We start from the raw sequence: 20,188 nt of genomic DNA on the forward strand, positions 1-20,188 counted from the left end.
ACATGATGCACATTTATTCCGTGGCACACGGAGAGCACACATATACAGCCAAACAGAATGCACATATATCAAATGCAACAAAAGAAAGAATGATGCAGAGATACTACCGACTACGCGTACACATGGCAGCACTTATACGGTTTTACTTCACAGACGGCGCCGACACACATTTACTCAAAAGCAAAGGAAAGAAGCCACCCTCATAGGCAAGGGGGCAGATGGGCTCATAGGCCAATGTGTGCGCGGGACCTAAAGGAGCGGTCAGGTCCGCGAGACCGGGGGGTCCTACCCGCGTCCTCGTGACGAGCCACAAATGTGGCTGCGTGGCGGTGCCCCGACTTCGTGCTCCTTCGCGGGTTTCGTTGGCACCGCTTGGAGTGGGGTGGGAACGGGGCCCCCTTTGTGCACTCTCTCAGCGCGGGGGAAAGGGGGGAATTGTTACACACGCATTCAACACACGCACTCCTGTGTGTTACGACACTCACATACCATTCCATGACATTCACACCGGGAGACGCGGCTGCATGCTCACGCATGCCCACCGACATCTCCCTCACATGCAGCGACCTTACACACGCTGTCTCTCTCACACTCGGCCGTTCACTCACGCACCATGCCTTACTCACACACGTGGAGGCACTCACGCGCGGTGTTTCACTCAAACACAGCGCGCTGGGAAGCACGCACTCCGGCACACTTGCCACTACACCACTCACACATGGGGCCGCTTCCACACGCGGGGGCGCACTCACACCTTGCACCACACACACCGGGACAACCACACTGGGGATTCGTGTCCCCGCAAGGGACTCCGGGGCCTCTATACCCCCCAAGCTCCTCGTGCACCCGTTCGCAGCACTCCTCCCCTCAAACTCGCTCGACACGACCGAACCCACCTGGTCGTGACTCGCCTCAAGGGGGCATACTCCCTCCCCTCGTTCCTGGAGGAGGCCATCCAGGTGCACGCACCGGGGCTCTAACCAGTCCGCCAGCTCCCCCTCATGGTCCTCCACTACCTCTGTGTGTGTGTGCGTCTCTAACCTCGTCCAATTCACCCTCTATCTCCTGTGTCTCTGTACATTTATTAGTTTCTGTTGTCTCCTCGTGTCTATTAGTCTCTGCTTCTCTCTGGCGTCTTTCCCTTATCTTTACGTAGGTCAACCTTGCTTTCTCCTTAAGTCGCTCCCGTCCTTCCCTCTGTTTCACTCCTTGCTCTTTCACGATCTCCGCGTTCCTCATCCTTGCTTTCCGTCTTAATTGTTCTTTTCTCTCCCTCCCAATTCCTTTCACCTCGTCTCTTATCTCCCTTGTGCACGTCTCCGTCACCCCAATGAGTTTTTCCCCTTGTGTCACGACTCTCGCCCAACACGTCTCCCGTATTAATCGGTCCGTTCCCGCGTCCATTGCGGGGCCGACACAATTCGCACCCTCCCCCATCGGCTCGATTGTATCGCCACGTGGCACCGCCATTTTGCACGCCGTTCTCCGCGCTTCGCTCCTCGCCATTGCCTTTATGCTCGCCGTGCCCGCCTGCAGGCCTCGGCCTATTTGCTGCATCTCACCCCGCTGGGTTTGCATATCGTTCATGAATGCCTGTGTGTGCGCATCCATTTTGTCTTCAAATACTTGTCGCATCATTTTAATGACCCGCCGCGTTGTCAACTGCCCTGGCCGCTCCCACTGACTACATTTAGTGGTGTGGTTGTAATAATAAAAATCCAGATGAATGGCATCACCACTTTTCCCAACCCTGGGGTAAGGATGTGTCTTCCTCACAGGTGTTTTCCACGGATTCCTTTACCATTGTCTCTACTATAAGACTACAATTAGTGGTGGGGTTAGAAAAAGAACCATCCTGGGCCATGGATTCTACATTACTACTACACATACCTAATCCACCCGGCACCCGCTCGCCTTGAGACGCCGTCTTATTTCTCGTAAGGGATTAATTTGGCCTGCTCGTAATTTGGAGGGAATCGGGGGTCGCTCCTCTCACCCCTGAACCGATTTCCCGTGAATTTAGCTGGAGACGGGAGAGTTTGTTTCCCGCTCTCTGACACCAGTGTTGCGAGGAGGGGGATAGGTTTGTGTCCCACGACCTGACACCAGTGTTGCGAATTCGCGCCCACCGGCGTGTGATCGGCCACGTGACTTGAATCGCGGCACGTCGCCCACCGGACGGACAATTCTGTCGTGACCCTCCGGGAACTATCGCCCGCAGCCAGTCACGGGTGGGCCTTTCGACCTCACCACAATCGTGCCAATCGACCACCCGCGTAGGATAGGGTTGTTCGCCAAACTCGACCTACCTAAGTACCCACGTGGATGGTAGACCGGGCGATCGTACCTTGCCGCAGGCCGACTCCGGACATGAACCGCTTAAGCGGTCCATTCCGTGGTATCGGGATAACCGAGCGGTGTTATCGTCGACCTCGACGGTTCCGATTAATTATCGGGCGATTTAAGCCCACTACGAACGAACCCTTTACGTGAAGCAAGATGGAGATTCAATTAAAGAAAAGACGAAGCGAACCGGGAAAACAGTTCAACATAATGCACATTTATTCCGCGGCTCACGGAGGGCACACATATAAAGCCAAACAGAATGCACATCTATCAAATGCAATAAAAGAAACAATGACGCAGAGATACTACCGACTATGCGTACACACGGCAACACTTATACGGTTTTACTTCACAGACGGCGCCGACACACATTTACTGAAAAGCAAAGGAAAGAAGCCACCCTCAGAGGCAAGGGGGCAGACGGGCCCGTAGGCCAATGTGTGCGCGGGACCTGAAGGAGCGGTCAGGTCCGCGAGACCGAGGGGGGGGGGTCCTACCCGCGTCCTCGTGACGAGTCGCAAATGTGGCTGCGCGGCGGTGCCCCGACTTCGTGCTCCTTCGCGGGTTTTTTTGGCACCGCTTGGAGTGGGGCGGGAACGGGGCCCCCTTTGTGCACTCTCTCAGCGCGGGGGAAAGGGGGGGAATTGTTGATGCCCTGGGGGAAGGAGAATGGTTGGCTGGCTTGGGTCCCGCGACGAGCGATCCCACCGCGACCTCGTCGCCGACCGCCGTCTTCCCTGCCTCGGACCCGAGCTCCTTGGACTCTTCCCCCAATTCTCCTCAGCCGACTGCAGAAAACCACCTTGACGCCTTCGCCTCCCGACTCCACTCCGCTCTCCAACCCGACTTGACTGCCTCGCAACAACTCCAACCAAAAACTAACTCTCTGCGCAACAACTCTTCTCATTCGCCTCGCGCTCGCCGTTTTATAGGCCGGCAGGAGAAAACAATATGCAAATTTCCGGATCAGGATCTCCTCGAGGGCGGAGCCACGCTCGCCAATTGGACGGAGGAAAAGGGGCGTGAATCTCCCCTGATCCTAGAATTTGCATATCTCAATTCCAGACAGACGCGCCTGGAGGCGGGGCCACGCTGCCCCGCGCTTCCTAATTGGACGGATCAGAAGTGGGCGTGTAGCATTCCTGATCCGAATTCTCCTCGGAAAGGCCGCTATTTGCACTCGCGGCTCAGCGCGTATCTTGTACGAGCCCAGGACAGCCCGACGCTCGGTGCTCACAGGTGGTGCGGGAATGGCCGTAGAAGGAGGGAGGTGAAGGTGGTGGACGGTTTCCGGCGGTGGCCGATGGCCATGGTGCCGTTTGGAATTGCGGTGATGCGATGTTTGTGGGAGCGAGTTGTGAAGGTAAAGGTCGTGGCTGTTGGCGTTGTTGTTGTTGTCTGACGGTTGGAGCGTGGTTGGTTCAAAATATAGATAGAACAGAAAAACGGCTATCTCAAAGCGTCGCAGCCCGAATGAATCACATTAATTCCCTCTAAACAACGGGTTTGGGCTAACTACACAGGTACTTAAGAGATACCTCACCTACGGGACCTGAATGGTGGTTTGTGAATTTCCACAACCGTAACAATATATTCTACAATCTTAATTTATGCGAGGACAGGCACCAACACACACACACACACACACACACACACACACACACACACACACACACACACACACACACACACACACACACACACACACACACACACACACACACACACACACACAAAAACCCAAGGAAGATTAGATAGCCCAGAGAGAAAGAAAGCAGGTGAGGGTAAACGATCTCTCAATACCTCGTGCGGTCGGCCGACCAACACAACTCAGAACGCTTTGGAAGAGGTAGGTGGGAGGAATACTGGTTGTGTCTAAGCTGTGGGAATGGGAGATGTGGTGCAGTGCAATGTGAGGGGTGCAGTGTCGTGCCAGAGGAAAATGGGATTGCGACTCAGTAACGTTCTTCTTTGTGTGTCCACAGAAGACTGGATAGAGAGAGTGGGAGGAGAATAGATGCGTGAGGAGAAACATCCCTAACTTAGCCGTGTAAAGGTCTGTATGTGTAACGTGTGCCTCAGTGGGACGCTCTGCCTGAGCATTCCCACCTTGTGATATGGCACGTTATCTCCTTATTTATTCACCGGGGCTTGTGGCAACGTGCGCTCCACACCGGTCTGTCTGGTTGCGTGGGGGTGGCGGGACGTCGACAGCATGGCATGGAGTCTCGAATGACGGCCGTCGCCTCGGATCAGGTTCCCAAAGAAGAAGAAGCTCTCTGGACGGTAATCGCACATAAATAATGTTCTGAAGAAGAGAGAGGAGACTAACGGCTCCGCGCTACCCCTTTTATAAGTCCCAGGTGAAGGGTGGAGCGAGGACCGGAAAGTGACGCGCTGTGGCCCAAATCCTTCTCCATTGGGCCACAGTGGCCCTAACCACGCCCTGCCAGGCTCTGGGACCGGAAACCAGCTCAGATGCCTATCAGCTGTGGCACAGCTTGGAGCTCCTGACTTAACATCGGGGTATGCTCCCTGAGCCGGCACCCTGGCCCTGAACGTACACAGAGTGCAGTCTGAATGTCGGAAGGCAGCGGACTTTCTCCGCCACCAACGGACTCCTTCACGAGCCAAAATCCACACCCGGGACCCGAACCAAACTCCCGGATCGCCCTTCTCGCGACCCCTCCTTGTTGCCCCCAGTCTTGCCATGGTTTGACGACTGGATGAGGGTTGTATCAATTCCTGACGCTCACCTGCGACGTTCCCGGTAAGATGCGGTGGAGCTATTAGCATCCGTTGCGTGGTCGAGCATCGTGCGGAACCGAGGACAATCCGACGCCGCTTGGTGTTCCTCAAAATATCGTGGCGAATTGTAGCGATGCAGAGGTACGAAGGGGTGCAGGAATATGGTCGTCTGTGGTCCAAGTGGTGAGATTTGGTGAGTGAGGTGTGGAGTAAGGTGAGGTGCCGGTTGGGAATTGGCAGGCAAATAATGGCGCGCAAATCCTGGGCCAGGTTGTTTAGTGTGCAGCGGGGATGTGGATGACCTGATCCACGGGAGGCATCGCGGTGTGCTTACTAACAATTGCCTATTGAACGGCATGTGTGCTTGCATGCTTGTCATGTACGATGGCTAAAAGGAAAGAATTTGAGTAGGGGTCAGAAATTTGGACAAATAAGGGATGTGGGGAAGAGCATAGACCACAGAAAGAGCAGAGGGTGCAAGACCAGAAGGGAGGCGGAAGAAGCCAGAGAGAGACTACAGACGTATCTGCGATGGCAAAATGATATGCCCACCGATTCAGGATTGTTTGTTAAGATAAGAGGATTGTTAAGAAAGTGGGGAGGGGGTTTCCAGATGGTCCTTTTTGAGAGAGATGGTGACAGTGTGAGATTTGTCAAGATTGAAAGACATGTTCCAAGTGTTTGACCAGCTTGATTTCAGACATTGAATAATAAAAAAAGTGTGAAAAATCTGCTGCCTGTCTCTCTGAAGGATGAGGGATGTCACACCAAAAGGTGGAGTTGTCAGCAAGTAGAAAAAGGGGATTTTCTGGAGAGTCAGAGAGATCGTTCATGAAGATCAGGAATAGGACTGGGCCCAGAACATTGCCTTGGGGAACAACAGCCTTAACAGGAAGAGATTGAAGGATTTCCTAGAGTGCCACATGTTAGTTTTGAGAGTGGAGGAAGTGTGTGCGTGCGTGCGCGTGTTTTTTTTAAATAATTTTTTTAAACCAAGTTCTGCCAAGTAGAGCAGGTGTTTCTTGTGGTTAGAAGTTTCCTTCCCAACCATTTGGTTTGCTGCAGGACCTACCTTTGCTTCATCGCTCTGATGGGGGTGAACATGGTGCTGGTGTTTTGGGTGAGTTGTCTGCGTTACCTTTAACTAGCAATGAACCCGTCTAAGGATGGGTTAATTCCCCCTCTTTTATGATGTCTCTGGTGTATTTATGATGAGTTGTAATACCGGTTTATACCACGTGGCCCCTGACAACACACATACGCAGTGCCCTCCATAACTACTGGAACAGTGAAAGTGAAATTTGTTATTATTGATATATACTCAAGAAATTTGGATTTGAGATTAAAATATGACTATGAGGTAAGAGAGTACAGAAGGCTTGTTTTTATTTCTTGGTATTTCTCTGTGCACTGTATAAGTTTTACTATTACAGAACAAAAGCACTTTTCATGTTCAGTCCCCCAATGTTAGGTAAGCACAAGCATTGGAATGGATGAACTTCAAGTATATTAAAGTACCAGAGTACAATAGATAGTACTTGGTTGTAAATACCTTGCATGCAATAACCCTCATCGAGCAAGTGACATCACCACTCTCTTGGCATCTTTGAGATGCTTTGCAAAGCCTTCACTGCAGCCATTTCCAAGCTTTACGACAACCATTTCCAGTTGTTTGTTTTGTGGGGTTTCTGACTTTAGTCTCTTTAGTACTGGTAAGTTAAATTTATGCTCCATTGGATTGAAATCAGGAGATTGACTTGGTCAGTGTAAAACCTTCCATGTTTTTACCCCTCCCTGATGAACTCCTTTGGTAGTGTTGGCACTGTGTTTTGCATCATTGTCTTGCTGCATGGTGTCGTGCCGCCCAATGAGTTTGGAGGTATTTTATTGTACATTGGCAGACAAAATGTTTCTGTACATTTCTGAATTCATTCTGCTGCTGTCATTATTAGTTACATCATTAACTCGGGCACTCGGTAGAGCACGTACTTCCGCCACGTAATGCCTGATCCACGAGAACATATCGGGCCAAATACATTTTTGAAAGATCATGCTACACAGTACCATATCGTTTTTGGCCCGATCTCTCTCTCGATGGTAAAGAATCACTTAAAAAATTTAATAACTCTTGTATCCATATCCGGATTCAGATCTTCACCAAAATTGAATCAACTCTTCTTTGTCACACACCAAACATGTCCACAAAGTTTTAAATTCGAATCCGTCCACAACTTTTTGAGATATCCTGCACACAGACAGGCAGAGGCAGACAGACAGAAACAGACGAACAAACAGACAGAGAGGGAGTGAAAACATAACCTCCTTCACCTTCGGTGCCCGGGGTAATAGAGATGAGTGAGTGAGTTCCAGAGGCAGCCATGCAAGCCCAAGCCATGACACTGCCTCGACCATGTTTCACAGATGTGGTGGTATGCTTTGGATCGTATCCAGTTCCTTCCTTTCTCCACACTTTCCATCACTTTGGTAAACGTTTATCTTGATCTCATCCGTCAATAAAACTTTGTTCCAGAACTCTACCAACTCGCATCTATACTTCTTGGCAAATTCTAATGTTGCCTTGGTTTTTGGTGCTGATGGCAGGTTTGCATCTTGCGGTGTCGCCTTTGTAATTCTGCTCTCGAAGTCCTCTGCAAACGGTAGTTTGTGATGCGTTCACCGCTGCCGTCTGGAGGTTGTTGGTGATGTCACTGACTGTTGATACACATAGATATATCATCTCCATCTCCATCTCCATCTCCATCTCCATCTCCATCTCCCCCCCTCCCTGTTTCCATGCTTGCATACCAACAAGTAAAAATGAACCTTCTATACTCTCTTTCCTCACTTTCATATTTTGATGTCGAATCCAAATTTCTCGAGTATGTATATCAATAATAATAAATTTGACTTTCACTGTTCTAGTACTTATGAAGGGCATTGTATATCAGAGAGAATGAGGGGCCCCCTCCGTTCTTGGACTATGAGTTTATTGTTTACACCCTAAAACCTACCTGGGCACCCCTGGGTACAATAACCAGCTTTTAACTCATTCCGTGCAGCGGTTCATGACCGCAGAGAGTGCAAATACACAAACGCTCGCTTCTCGCATCACATGCACTGCACGGTAGTACGATTATCCCGTGTGCTGTTGCTCACAAAATGATGTGATAAATGCTTATTTATTATCATCGCCACAATTGTGGCAGAGGTTTGGTGGACACTCCAATGTTGAACACGTCATCTTTTTCTCAGGTGTACATTTGGAAGGTCCTTTTATCAGTCAGGAGAAGAGGGGTGCGCACACTGTAGAACTGGTGCGTAGTTTTGCAGATGGTGGTATGAAGGACGTGCTCGACATTTACGGGGACACGGACAACGTGAGCATCGTGACGCTGGCACCGGAACTGCCACGCAGTCACGAGGTCATTCGGGAGCTGAACAGACGAGGAATCCGTGTGTCACTTGGTGAGGAAGTTTCTTTAACAACAAGATTTGCAGGAAATGACACCTGAAGTACGTTTGTACGTACCGAGTGTCGATAAAGGTGTGGCCTTTATACGGAGTGTGTGAATTGGATTGTCTGCCTTGCTACGATGGACAAACACTCCACAAATGGTCAGAGTTCGACAAGAATAATGTTGGGGGAAACATTTATAAGATGTGGTTACACATCATCTCCACTTTAATGGCTTAATGTAATTACTTTTGGAAAATTTGATAGATTTATACAAGAGGCTTGCCTCTCAGACTCTTTCATGAACGAGTCGATCACACATGATATTAAACATGACGATTCAATGTGGTTTGTCTTATTTGTACACGTGTGACCACAGACTGTGTGCACAGTCATCTTATTTGTTTGTTATTCCTGATGTCATCAAGTACAAGAGATTAAAAATCATCACAAAAGGATTGTTTCTGTCCATCCAGGGCACTCGATAGCAAATCTATCTCAGGCTGAAGCAGCTGTGCAGCAAGGCGCTTGTTTTATCACACACCTTTTTAACGCCATGCTACCTGTAAGCACCATGCACAGCAACCTTGCACCTTTAGATACCGACAAACACCCTGTACAGCAACATTTCACCTTTTAGATACCTCAAAACACCCTGTACAGCAACCTTTCACCTTTAGATACCTACAAACACCCTGTACAGCAACCTTGCACCTTTAGATACCTACAAACACCATGCACAGCAACCTTGCACCTTTAGATACCGACAAACATCCTGCACAGCAACCTTGCACCTTTAGATACCGACAAACACCCTGCACAGCAACATTTCACCTTTTAGATACCTACAAACACCATGTACAGCAACATTTCACCTTTAGATACCGACAAACACCCTGTACAGCAACATTTCACCTTTAGATACCTCAAAACAGCATGCACAGCAACATTTCACCTTTAGATACCGACAAACACCATGTACAGCAACATTTCACCTTTAGATACCGACAAACACCCTGTACAGCAACATTTCACCTTTAGATACCGACAAACACCCTGTACAGCAACATTTCACCTTTAGATACCTCAAAACAGCATGCACAGCAACATTTCACCTTTAGATACCTAAAAACACCCTGCACAGCAACCTTGCACCTTTAGATACCGACAAACACCCTGCACAGCAACATTTCACCTTTAGATACCGACAAACACCATGTACAGCGACATTTCACCTTCAGATACCGACAAACACCCTGTACAGCAACATTTCACCTTTAGATACCGACAAACACCCTGTACAGCAACATTTCACCTTTAGATACCGACAAACACCCTGTACAGCAACATTTCACCTTTAGATACCTCAAAACAGCATGCACAGCAACATTTCACCTTTAGATATCGACAAACACCATGTACAGCAACATTTCACCTTTAGATACCGACAAACAGCATGCACAGCAACATTTCACCTTTAAATACTGACAAACACCCTGTACAGCAACATTTCACCTTTAGATACCGACAAACACCCTGTACAGCAACATTTCACCTTTTAGATACAAACACCATGCACAGCAACCTTGCACCTTTAGATACCGACAAACACCCTGTACAGCAACCTTGCACCTTGAGATACCTACAAACACCCTGTACAGCAACATTTCACCTTTTAGATACAAACACCATGCACAGCAACCTTGCACCTTTAGATACCGACAAACACCCTGTACAGCAACCTTGCACCTTTAGATACCGACAAACACCCTGTACAGCAACCTTGCACCTTGAGATACCTACAAACACCCTGTACAGCAACATTTCACCTTTAGATACCTAAAAACACCCTGCACAGCAACCTTGCACCTTTAGATACCGACAAACACCCTGCACAGCAACATTTCACCTTTAGATACCGACAAACACCATGTACAGCAACATTTCACCTTCAGATACCGACAAACACCCTGTACAGCAACATTTCACCTTTAGATACCTACAAACACCCTGTACAGCAACATTTCACCTTTAGATACCGACAAACACCCTGTACAGCAACATTTCACCTTTAGATACCTCAAAACAGCATGCACAGCAACATTTCACCTTTAGATATCGACAAACACCATGTACAGCAACATTTCACCTTTAGATACCGACAAACACCCTGTACAGCAACATTTCACCTTTAGATACCGACAAACACCCTGTACAGCAACATTTCACCTTTAGATACCTCAAAACAGCATGCACAGCAACATTTCACCTTTAGATACCGCAAAACAGCATGCACAGCAACATTTCACCTTTAAATACTGACAAACACCCTGTACAGCAACATTTCACCTTTAGATACCGACAAACACCCTGTATAGCAACATTTCATCTTTAGATACCGACAAACATCCTGCACAGCAACCTTGCACCTTTAGATACCTACAAACACCCTGTACAGCAACCTTGCACCTTTAGATACCTACAAACACCCTGTACAGCAACATTTCACCTTTTAGATACCTACAAACACCATGCACAGCAACATTTCACCTTTAGATACCGACAAACACCCTGTACAGCAACATTTCACCTTTAGATACCGACAAACACCATGTACAGCAACATTTCACCTTTAGATACCGACAAACACCCTGTACAGCAACATTTCACCTTTAGATACCGACAAACACCCTGTACAGCAACATTTCACCTTTAGATACCGACAAACACCCTGTACAGCAACATTTCACCTTTAGATACCGACAAACACCCTGTACAGCAACATTTCACCTTTAGATACCTCAAAACAGCATGCACAGCAACATTTCACCTTTAGATACCGACAAACACCATGTACAGCAACGTTTCACCTTTAGATACCTAAAAACACCATGTACAGCAACATTTCACCTTTAGATACCGACAAACACCCTGTACAGCAACATTTCACCTTTTAGATACCTACAAACACCATGCACAGCAACATTTCACCTTTAGATACCGACAAACACCCTGTACAGCAACATTTCACCTTTAGATACCGACAAACACCATGTACAGCAACATTTCACCTTTAGATACCTCAAAACAGCATGCACAGCAACATTTCACCTTTAGATACCGACAAACACCATGTACAGCAACATTTCACCTTTAGATACCTAAAAACACCATGTACAGCAACATTTCACCTTTAGATACCTACAAACACCCTGTACAGCAACATTTCACCTTTAGATACCTCAAAACAGCATGCACAGCAACATTTCACCTTTAGATACCGACAAACACCCTGTACAGCAACATTTCACCTTTAGATACCTCAAAACAGCATGCACAGCAACATTTCACCTTTAGATTTCTAAAAACACCATGTACAGCAACATTTCACCTTTAGATACCTACAAACACCCTGTACAGCAACATTTCACCTTTAGATACCTACAAACACCCTGTACAGCAACATTTCACCTTTTAGATACCTACAAACACCATGCACAGCAACCTTGCACCTTTAGATACCGACAAACACCCTGTACAGCAACCTTGCACCTTTAGATACCTACAAACACCCTGTACAGCAACATTTCACCTTTTGATACCTCAAAACAGCATGCACAGCAACATTTCACCTTTAGATACCTACAAACACCCTGTACAGCAACATTTCACCTTTAGATACCGACAAACACCCTGTACAGCAACATTTCACCTTTAGATACCTACAAACACCATGCTCGGCAACATTTCACCTTTAGATACCTACAAACACCATGCACAGCAACATTTCACCTTTTGATACCTCAAAACATCCTGCACAGCAACATTTCACCTTTAGATACCGACAAACATCCTGCACAGCAACATTTCACCTTTAGATACCGACAAACATCCTGCACAGCAACATTTCACCTTTAGATACCTCAAAACATCCTGTACAGTAACATTTCACCTTTAGATACCTCAAAACACCCTGTACAGCAACATTTCACCTTTAGATACCGAGAAACATCCTGCACTGCAACATTTCACCTTTTAGATACCTACAAACACCCTGTACAGCAACATTTCACCTTTAGATACCGACAAACACCCTGTACAGCAACATTTCACCTTTAGATACCGACAAACACCCTGTACAGCAACATTTCACCTTTAGATACCTCAAAACATCCTGCACAGTAACATTTCACCTTTAGATACCGACAAACACCCTGTACAGTAACATTTCACCTTTAGATACCGACAAACACCATGTACAGCAACATTTCACCTTTAGATACCGACAAACACCCTGTACAGTAACATTTCACCTTTAGATACCGACAAACACCATGTACAGCAATATTTCACCTTTTAGATACCTACAAACATCCTGTACAGCAACATTTCACCTTTTAGATACCTCAAAACATCCTGCACAATAACATTTCACCTTTAGATACCTCAAAACATCCTGCACAATAACATTTCACCTTTAGATACCTCAAAACATCCTGCACTGCAACATTTCACCTTTTAGATACCTACAAACACCCTGTACAGCAACATTTCACCTTTAGATACCTACAAACACCCTGTACAGCAACATTTCACCTTTAGATACCGACAAACACCCTGTACAGCAACATTTCACCTTTACATACCTCAAATCATCCTGCACAGTAACATTTCACCTTTAGATACCGACAAACACCCTGTACAGTAACATTTCACCTTTAGATACCGACAAACACCATGTACAGCAATATTTCACCTTTTAGATACCTACAAACATCCTGTACAGCAACATTTCACCTTTTAGATACCTCAAAACATCCTGCACAATAACATTTCACCTTTAGATACCTCAAAACATCCTGCACAATAACATTTCACCTTTAGATACCTCAAAACATCCTGCACTGCAACATTTCACCTTTTAGATACCGACAAACACCATGTACAGCAACATTTCACCTTTAGATACCGACAAACACCCTGCACAGTAACATTTCACCTTTAGATACCGACAAACACCATGTACAGCAATATTTCACCTTTTAGATACCTACAAACATCCTGCACAATAACATTTCACCTTTAGATACCTCAAAACATCCTGCACAATAACATTTCACCTTTAGATACCTCAAAACATCCTGCACTGCAACATTTCACCTTTTAGATACCTACAGACACCCTGTACAGCAACATTTCACCTTTAGATACCTACAAACACCCTGTACAGCAACATTTCACCTTTAGATACCGACAAACACCCTGTACAGCAACATTTCACCTTTAGATACCGACAAACACCCTGTACAGCAACATTTCACCTTTAGATACCGACAAACACCCTGTACAGCAACATTTCACCTTTTAGATACCGACAAACACCCTGTACAGCAATATTTCACCTTTAGATACCGACAAACACCATGTACAGCAATATTTCACCTTTTAGATACCGACAAACACCATGTACAGCAATATTTCACCTTTTAGATACCTACAAACATCCTGTACAGCAACATTTCACCTTTTAGATACCTCAAAACATCCTGCACAATAACATTTCACCTTTAGATACCTCAAAACATCCTGCACAATAACATTTCACCTTTAGATACCTCAAAACATCCTGCACAATAACATTTCACCTTTAGATACCTCAAAACATCCTGCACTGCAACATTTCACCTTTTAGATACCTACAAACACCCTGTACAGCAACATTTCACCTTTAGATACCTACAAACACCCTGTACAGCAACATTTCACCTTTAGATACCGACAAACACCCTGTACAGCAACATTTCACCTTTAGATACCGACAAACACCCTGTACAGTAACATTTCACCTTTAGATACCGACAAACACCATGTACAGCAACATTTCACCTTTTAGATACCTCAAAACATCCTGCACAATAACATTTCACCTTTAGATACCTCAAAACATCCTGCACAGTAACATTTCACCTTTAGATACCTCAAAACATCCTGCACAATAACATTTCACCATTAGATACCTCAAAACATCCTGCACAGTAACATTTCACCTTTAGATACCTCAAAACATCCTGCACAATAACATTTCACCTTTAGATACCTCAAAACATCCTGCACTGCAACATTTCACCTTTTAGATACCTACAAACACCCTGTACAGCAACATTTCACCTTTAGATACCTACAAACACCCTGTACAGCAACATTTCACCTTTAGATACCTACAAACACCCTGTACAGCAACATTTCACCTTTAGATACCGACAAACACCCTGTACAGCAACATTTCACCTTTAGATACCGACAAACACCCTGTACAGCAACATTTCACCTTTAGATACCTCAAAACATCCTGTACAGTAACATTTCACCTTTAGATACCGACAAACACCCTGTACAGTAACATTTCACCTTTAGATACCGACAAACACCCTGTACAGCAACATTTCACCTTTAGATACCGACAAACACCCTGTACAGCAACATTTCACCTTTAGATACCTCAAAACATCCTGCACAGTAACATTTCACCTTTAGATACCGACAAACACCCTGTACAGTAACATTTCACCTTTAGATACCGACAAACACCATGTACAGCAACATTTCACCTTTAGATACCGACAAACACCCTGTACAGTAACATTTCACCTTTAGATACCGACAAACACCATGTACAGCAATATTTCACCTTTTAGATACCTACAAACACCCTGTACAGCAACATTTCACCTTTAGATACCGACAAACACCCTGTACAGCAACATTTCACCTTTAGATACCGACAAACACCCTGTACAGCAACATTTCACCTTTAGATACCTCAAAACATCCTGCACAGTAACATTTCACCTTTAGATACCGACAAACACCCTGTACAGTAACATTTCACCTTTAGATACCGACAAACACCATGTACAGTAACATTTCACCTTTAGATACCGACAAACACCATGTACAGCAATATTTCACCTTTTAGATACCTACAAACACCCTGTACAGCAACATTTCACCTTTAGATACCGACAAACACCCTGTACAGCAACATTTCACCTTTAGATACCGACAAACACCCTGTACAGCAACATTTCACCTTTAGATACCTCAAAACATCCTGCACAGTAACATTTCACCTTTAGATACCGACAAACACCCTGTACAGTAACATTTCACCTTTAGATACCGACAAACACCATGTACAGTAACATTTCACCTTTAGATACCGACAAACACCATGTACAGCAATATTTCACCTTTTAGATACCTACAAACATCCTGTACAGCAACATTTCACCTTTTAGATACCTCAAAACATCCTGCACAATAACATTTCACCTTTAGATACCTCAAAACATCCTGCACAATAACATTTCACCTTTAGATACCTCAAAACATCCTGCACAGTAACATTTCACCTTTAGATACCTCAAAACATCCTGCACAGTAACATTTCACCTTTAGATACCTCAAAACATCCTGCACAGTAACATTTCACCTTTAGATACCTCAAAACATCCTGCACAATAACATTTCACCTTTAGATACCTCAAAACATCCTGCACAGTAACATTTCACCTTTAGATACCTCAAAACATCCTGCACAGTAACATTTCACCTTTAGATACCTCAAAACATCCTGCACAGTAACATTTCATCTTTAGATACCTCAAAACATCCTGCACAATAACATTTCACCTTTAGATACCTCAAAACATCCTGCACAGTAACATTTCACCTTTAGATACCTCAAAACATCCTGCACAATAACATTTCACCTTTAGATACCTCAAAACATCCTGCACAGTAACATTTCATCTTTAGATACCTCAGAACACCCTGTACAGCAACATTTCACCTTTGCATACCTGAAAACACCCCAAACAGCATCTTCGCACCTTTTACATGTCTTGGCACACCTGAACAATAACCTTTCACCTTTACGCACCTGTAAGCATCCTGCACAGCAGCATTCACCTTTCCTGTTGCAGCTATGAGCATTGTGACCACAAGTTTGGGTTGATTTGTTCGCTTGTTTTTCCAGTTCCATCACAGGGACCCAGGTATTGTCGGTTTGTTAACGAGTGACCAAATTCCACCAGGACGTACTATCTATTACGGAATGATTGCCGATGGTATTCACACCAATCCTGCAGCTTTACGGATTGCACACCGTTCGCACCCCACTGGTGAGTATGTGTTGCTTCGTGGTGTGTGTGCTTCAATTACTCCATTACAAAGGCTCAGGTTCAATGCTCTGCATCGAGCATGTCAATAGATAAGTGGAAATTGTTTCTTTCTCTGAGATAGCAATATTGTGCAGCTTTCCGCAATCATGTGGGGAGGATGTTTTTTTTTCAATGGGTACACCAAGAGTGTTTACTCTTTGTTCTGGCTCTGTAGGTATTGTACTTGTTTCCGATGCCATTATGGCGATGGGGTTGTCTCCAGGAATCCACCGACTCGGCCAACAGCATGTTGAGATCCAAGGACTCCACGCCTTTGTCGAAGGTGTGTGTGAGTGGTTCAGTGCGTGCTGGGATAAGGACAATATCGTAGTAAATTACGAAGGGTTCACCTTCCGCTTCGCCGTCACCCTGCGCCGCCCCTCCCTTCCCCAATGGCTTTTCCGTCACCCTGCGCTGCCCCCCCCTTCCCCAATGGCTTTGCCGTCACCCCGCGCCGCCCCCCTCCCCTCCCCAATGGCTTTGCCGTCGCCCCCACGACATCCCCGTCGTCCCTTCTCCTCCCACAACTGATAAATAGGGCATTCTAACAGAGCATCGGTTTTCTTATGTCTTCACTCTTCAGTTAAGGGAACGTCGTGTATGTCCGGGATAATGTTCCGCAGCGATCTGTGCATTGGTGTTCTGAATGTCGTTGTTGGTTTGTTTTGCATTGTTTGTTGAAAGGAACGCAGACTCTTTGTGGAAGTATCGCAACCATGGATATGTGTGTTCGACACTTCTGGAAAGCAACCGGTGAGGAAACGCATTTAGAGAAAAAAGATTGAGCGACTTTGTTTCTCCAGAGACCCCCGGATTACCCTGAGACCCCTGGATCCATGATGTGTTGTGTCCATCTCAGGGTGTTCCGTTGAGGCTGCGCTCGAAGCGGCTTGCCTTCACCCCGCGCAGATGCTCGGCATTTCCAATCGCAAAGGCACACTTGCCAACAATTCGGATGCAGGTTCGTGGATTATGAATGGTGTGGAGGGTTTTGTTCGGTCGTCAGTGGGTGGTAAGTGTTCTGAGCGATCGTGAACTCTCTTTTATCCCTTTGTTGGTTTCACCAGGTTTGCTTCTTCTTTAACACGCCCGTGATACTTGCACATTATAACAATTTCTCGATTGAATTGTGTGTTCTTGGAATTTTAATTGTTTTAAGTTATCATATTTAATTTCTCTGTCTCTCTTGTTCAACTCAATCTCTCAAAATCAGGTTCCTCAACAAACCCACAAGTATAAACTGTGATGCAACCTTCACTTGGACGAGTCATGGCAATCTTTGGAAAATATCCTGAACCTTGTCGGGCCCGACAGCCTGCAGTACAAATTCCCTTCCCCCACAATGGGTGACCACCTACAAAGTTATTTCCCAATCATAAACCTGAACCGTTCACTCACTCGTGGCCACGTGTTCATAAATAGGTCAAGCCCTCAAAAAGCTACGATTATTTTCCCACTCCTTTCATCTTCTCTCTGACTCCCCAACTTTCTCGCTTCCTTTTCATACACTGCGCCTGTTTATTGTATGTAACATGGCGGGTTTGTGGTTGTGTCCCCAGACTTTGTGTTATTGGATGATGAGCTGAGAGTGAGTGCCACCTACATTGCGGGGAAGCGTGTTTGGAAACGTTGCGACGATTGACAAGTGCACTTCATGTCCACGTCGGTCACGGATGTGAGCACACAACTCCTTGATTCATCCACATCGGTCACGGATGTGAGCACACAACTCCTTGATTCGTCCACGTCGGTCACGGATGTGAGCACACAACTCCTTGATTCGTCCACGTCGGTCACGGATGTGAGCGCACAACTCCTTGATTCGTCCACGTCGGTCACGGATGTGAGCGCACAACTCCTTGATTCGTCCACGTCGGTCACGGATGTGAGCACACAACTCCTTGATTCTTCCACGTCGGTCACGGATGTGAGCACACAACTCCTTGATTCGTCCACGTCGGTCACGGATGTGAGCGCACAACTCCTTGATTCGTCCACGTCGGCCACGGATGTGAGCACACAACTCCTTGATTCGTCCACGTCGGTCACGGATGTGAGCACACATCTCCTTGATTCGTCCACGTCGGTCACGGATGTGAGCACACATCTCCTTGATTCGTCCACGTCGGTCACGGATGTGAGCACACAACTCCTTGATTCGTCCACGTCGGTCACGGATGTGAGCACACATCTCCTTGATTCGTCCACGTCGGTCACGGATGTGAGCACACAACTCCTTGATTCGTCCACGTCGGTCACGGATGTGAGCGCACAACTCCTTGATTCGTCCACGTCGGACACGAATGTGAGCACACATCTCCTTGATTCGTCCACGTCGGTCACGGATGTGAGCACACATCTCCTTGATTTGTCCACGTCGGTCATGGATGTGAGCACACATCTCCTTGATTCGTCCACGTCGGTCACGGATGTGAGCACACATCTCCTTGATTCGTCCACGTCGGTCACGGATGTGAGCACACATCTCCTTGATTCGTCCACGTCGGTCACGGATGTGAGCACACATCTCCTTGATTCGTCCACGTCGGTCACGGATGTGAGCACACAACTCCTTGATTCGTCCACGTCGGTCACGGATGTGAGCACACAACTCCTTGATTCGTCCACGTCGGTCACGGATGTGAGCACACATCTCCTTGATTCGTCCACGTCGGTCACGGATGTGAGCACACATCTCCTTGATTCGTCCACGTCGGTCACGGATGTGAGCACACAACTCCTTGATTCGTCCACGTCGGTCACGGATGTGAGCACACAACTCATTGATTCGTCCACGTCGGTCACGGATGTGAGCACACATCTCCTTGATTCGTCCACGTCGGTCACGGATGTGAGCACACATCTCCTTGATTCATCGACGTCGGTCACAGGTGTGAGCACACAACTCCTTGATTCGTCCACGTCGGTCACGGATGTGAGCACACAACTCCTTGATTCGTCCACGTCGGTCACGGATGTGAGCACACAACTCCTTGATTCGTCCACGTCGGTCACGGATGTGAGCACACAACTCATTGATTCGTCCACGTCGGTCACGGATGTGAGCACACATCTCCTTGATTCGTCCACGTCGGTCACGGATGTGAGCACACATCTCCTTGATTCATCGACGTCGGTCACAGGTGTGAGCGCACATCTCCTTGGTTCTGCATTGGATTAATTCGATGCAGCAGCCAGTACTCCATGTTTGTGTTGCTTGATATGGACGCATTGTCGTAAGTTTGGAGAGGTGTGGAGATTTGTTTCTCACATTTAAAATTATTTTTCTCCTTGGGATGGAAGAGGCACAGCATTAAACAGCTGTTTTGGAGGCTCCGTCATCACCTGTTGGCTGTCGATGCACACACATGTCCATGGGAAGTACTTTGTAAACATCACGTGCATTGATTGTTCTTAT

General features: G+C 46.5%; 1 protein-coding gene across 5 annotated transcripts in view; it reads left to right on the plus strand.

The window, feature by feature from the left end:
- Nucleotides 1-18,667, plus strand: part of AMDHD2 (amidohydrolase domain containing 2) — a 42,909-nt gene extending 24,242 nt beyond the window's left edge. For 3 of the 5 annotated variants that reach the window (XM_085863015.1, XM_085863013.1, XM_085863014.1), the window contains 8 exons: nt 6,160-6,214; nt 8,347-8,559; nt 9,025-9,113; nt 16,587-16,731; nt 16,946-17,053; nt 17,455-17,523; nt 17,630-17,731; nt 18,330-18,666. In XM_085863015.1, the coding sequence (XP_085719141.1) occupies nt 6,160-6,214; nt 8,347-8,559; nt 9,025-9,113; nt 16,587-16,731; nt 16,946-17,053; nt 17,455-17,523; nt 17,630-17,731; nt 18,330-18,412 (864 nt within the window). In that variant the 3' untranslated portion in view covers nt 18,413-18,666. Of the gene's footprint in view, nt 1-6,159; nt 6,215-8,346; nt 8,560-9,024; nt 9,114-16,586; nt 16,732-16,945; nt 17,054-17,454; nt 17,524-17,629; nt 17,732-17,983 lie in introns of all 5 variants that reach the window. The other 2 variants (XM_085863017.1, XM_085863016.1) reach the window with 2 other exon arrangements.
- Nucleotides 18,668-20,188: the final 1,521 nt, after the last annotated feature.

This window comes from Eptatretus burgeri, chromosome 17 (genome assembly GCF_056783735.1).
Source record: "Eptatretus burgeri isolate ZD-2024b chromosome 17, Ebu_testis_v1, whole genome shotgun sequence".
Classification (NCBI taxonomy): domain Eukaryota; kingdom Metazoa; phylum Chordata; class Myxini; order Myxiniformes; family Myxinidae; genus Eptatretus; species Eptatretus burgeri.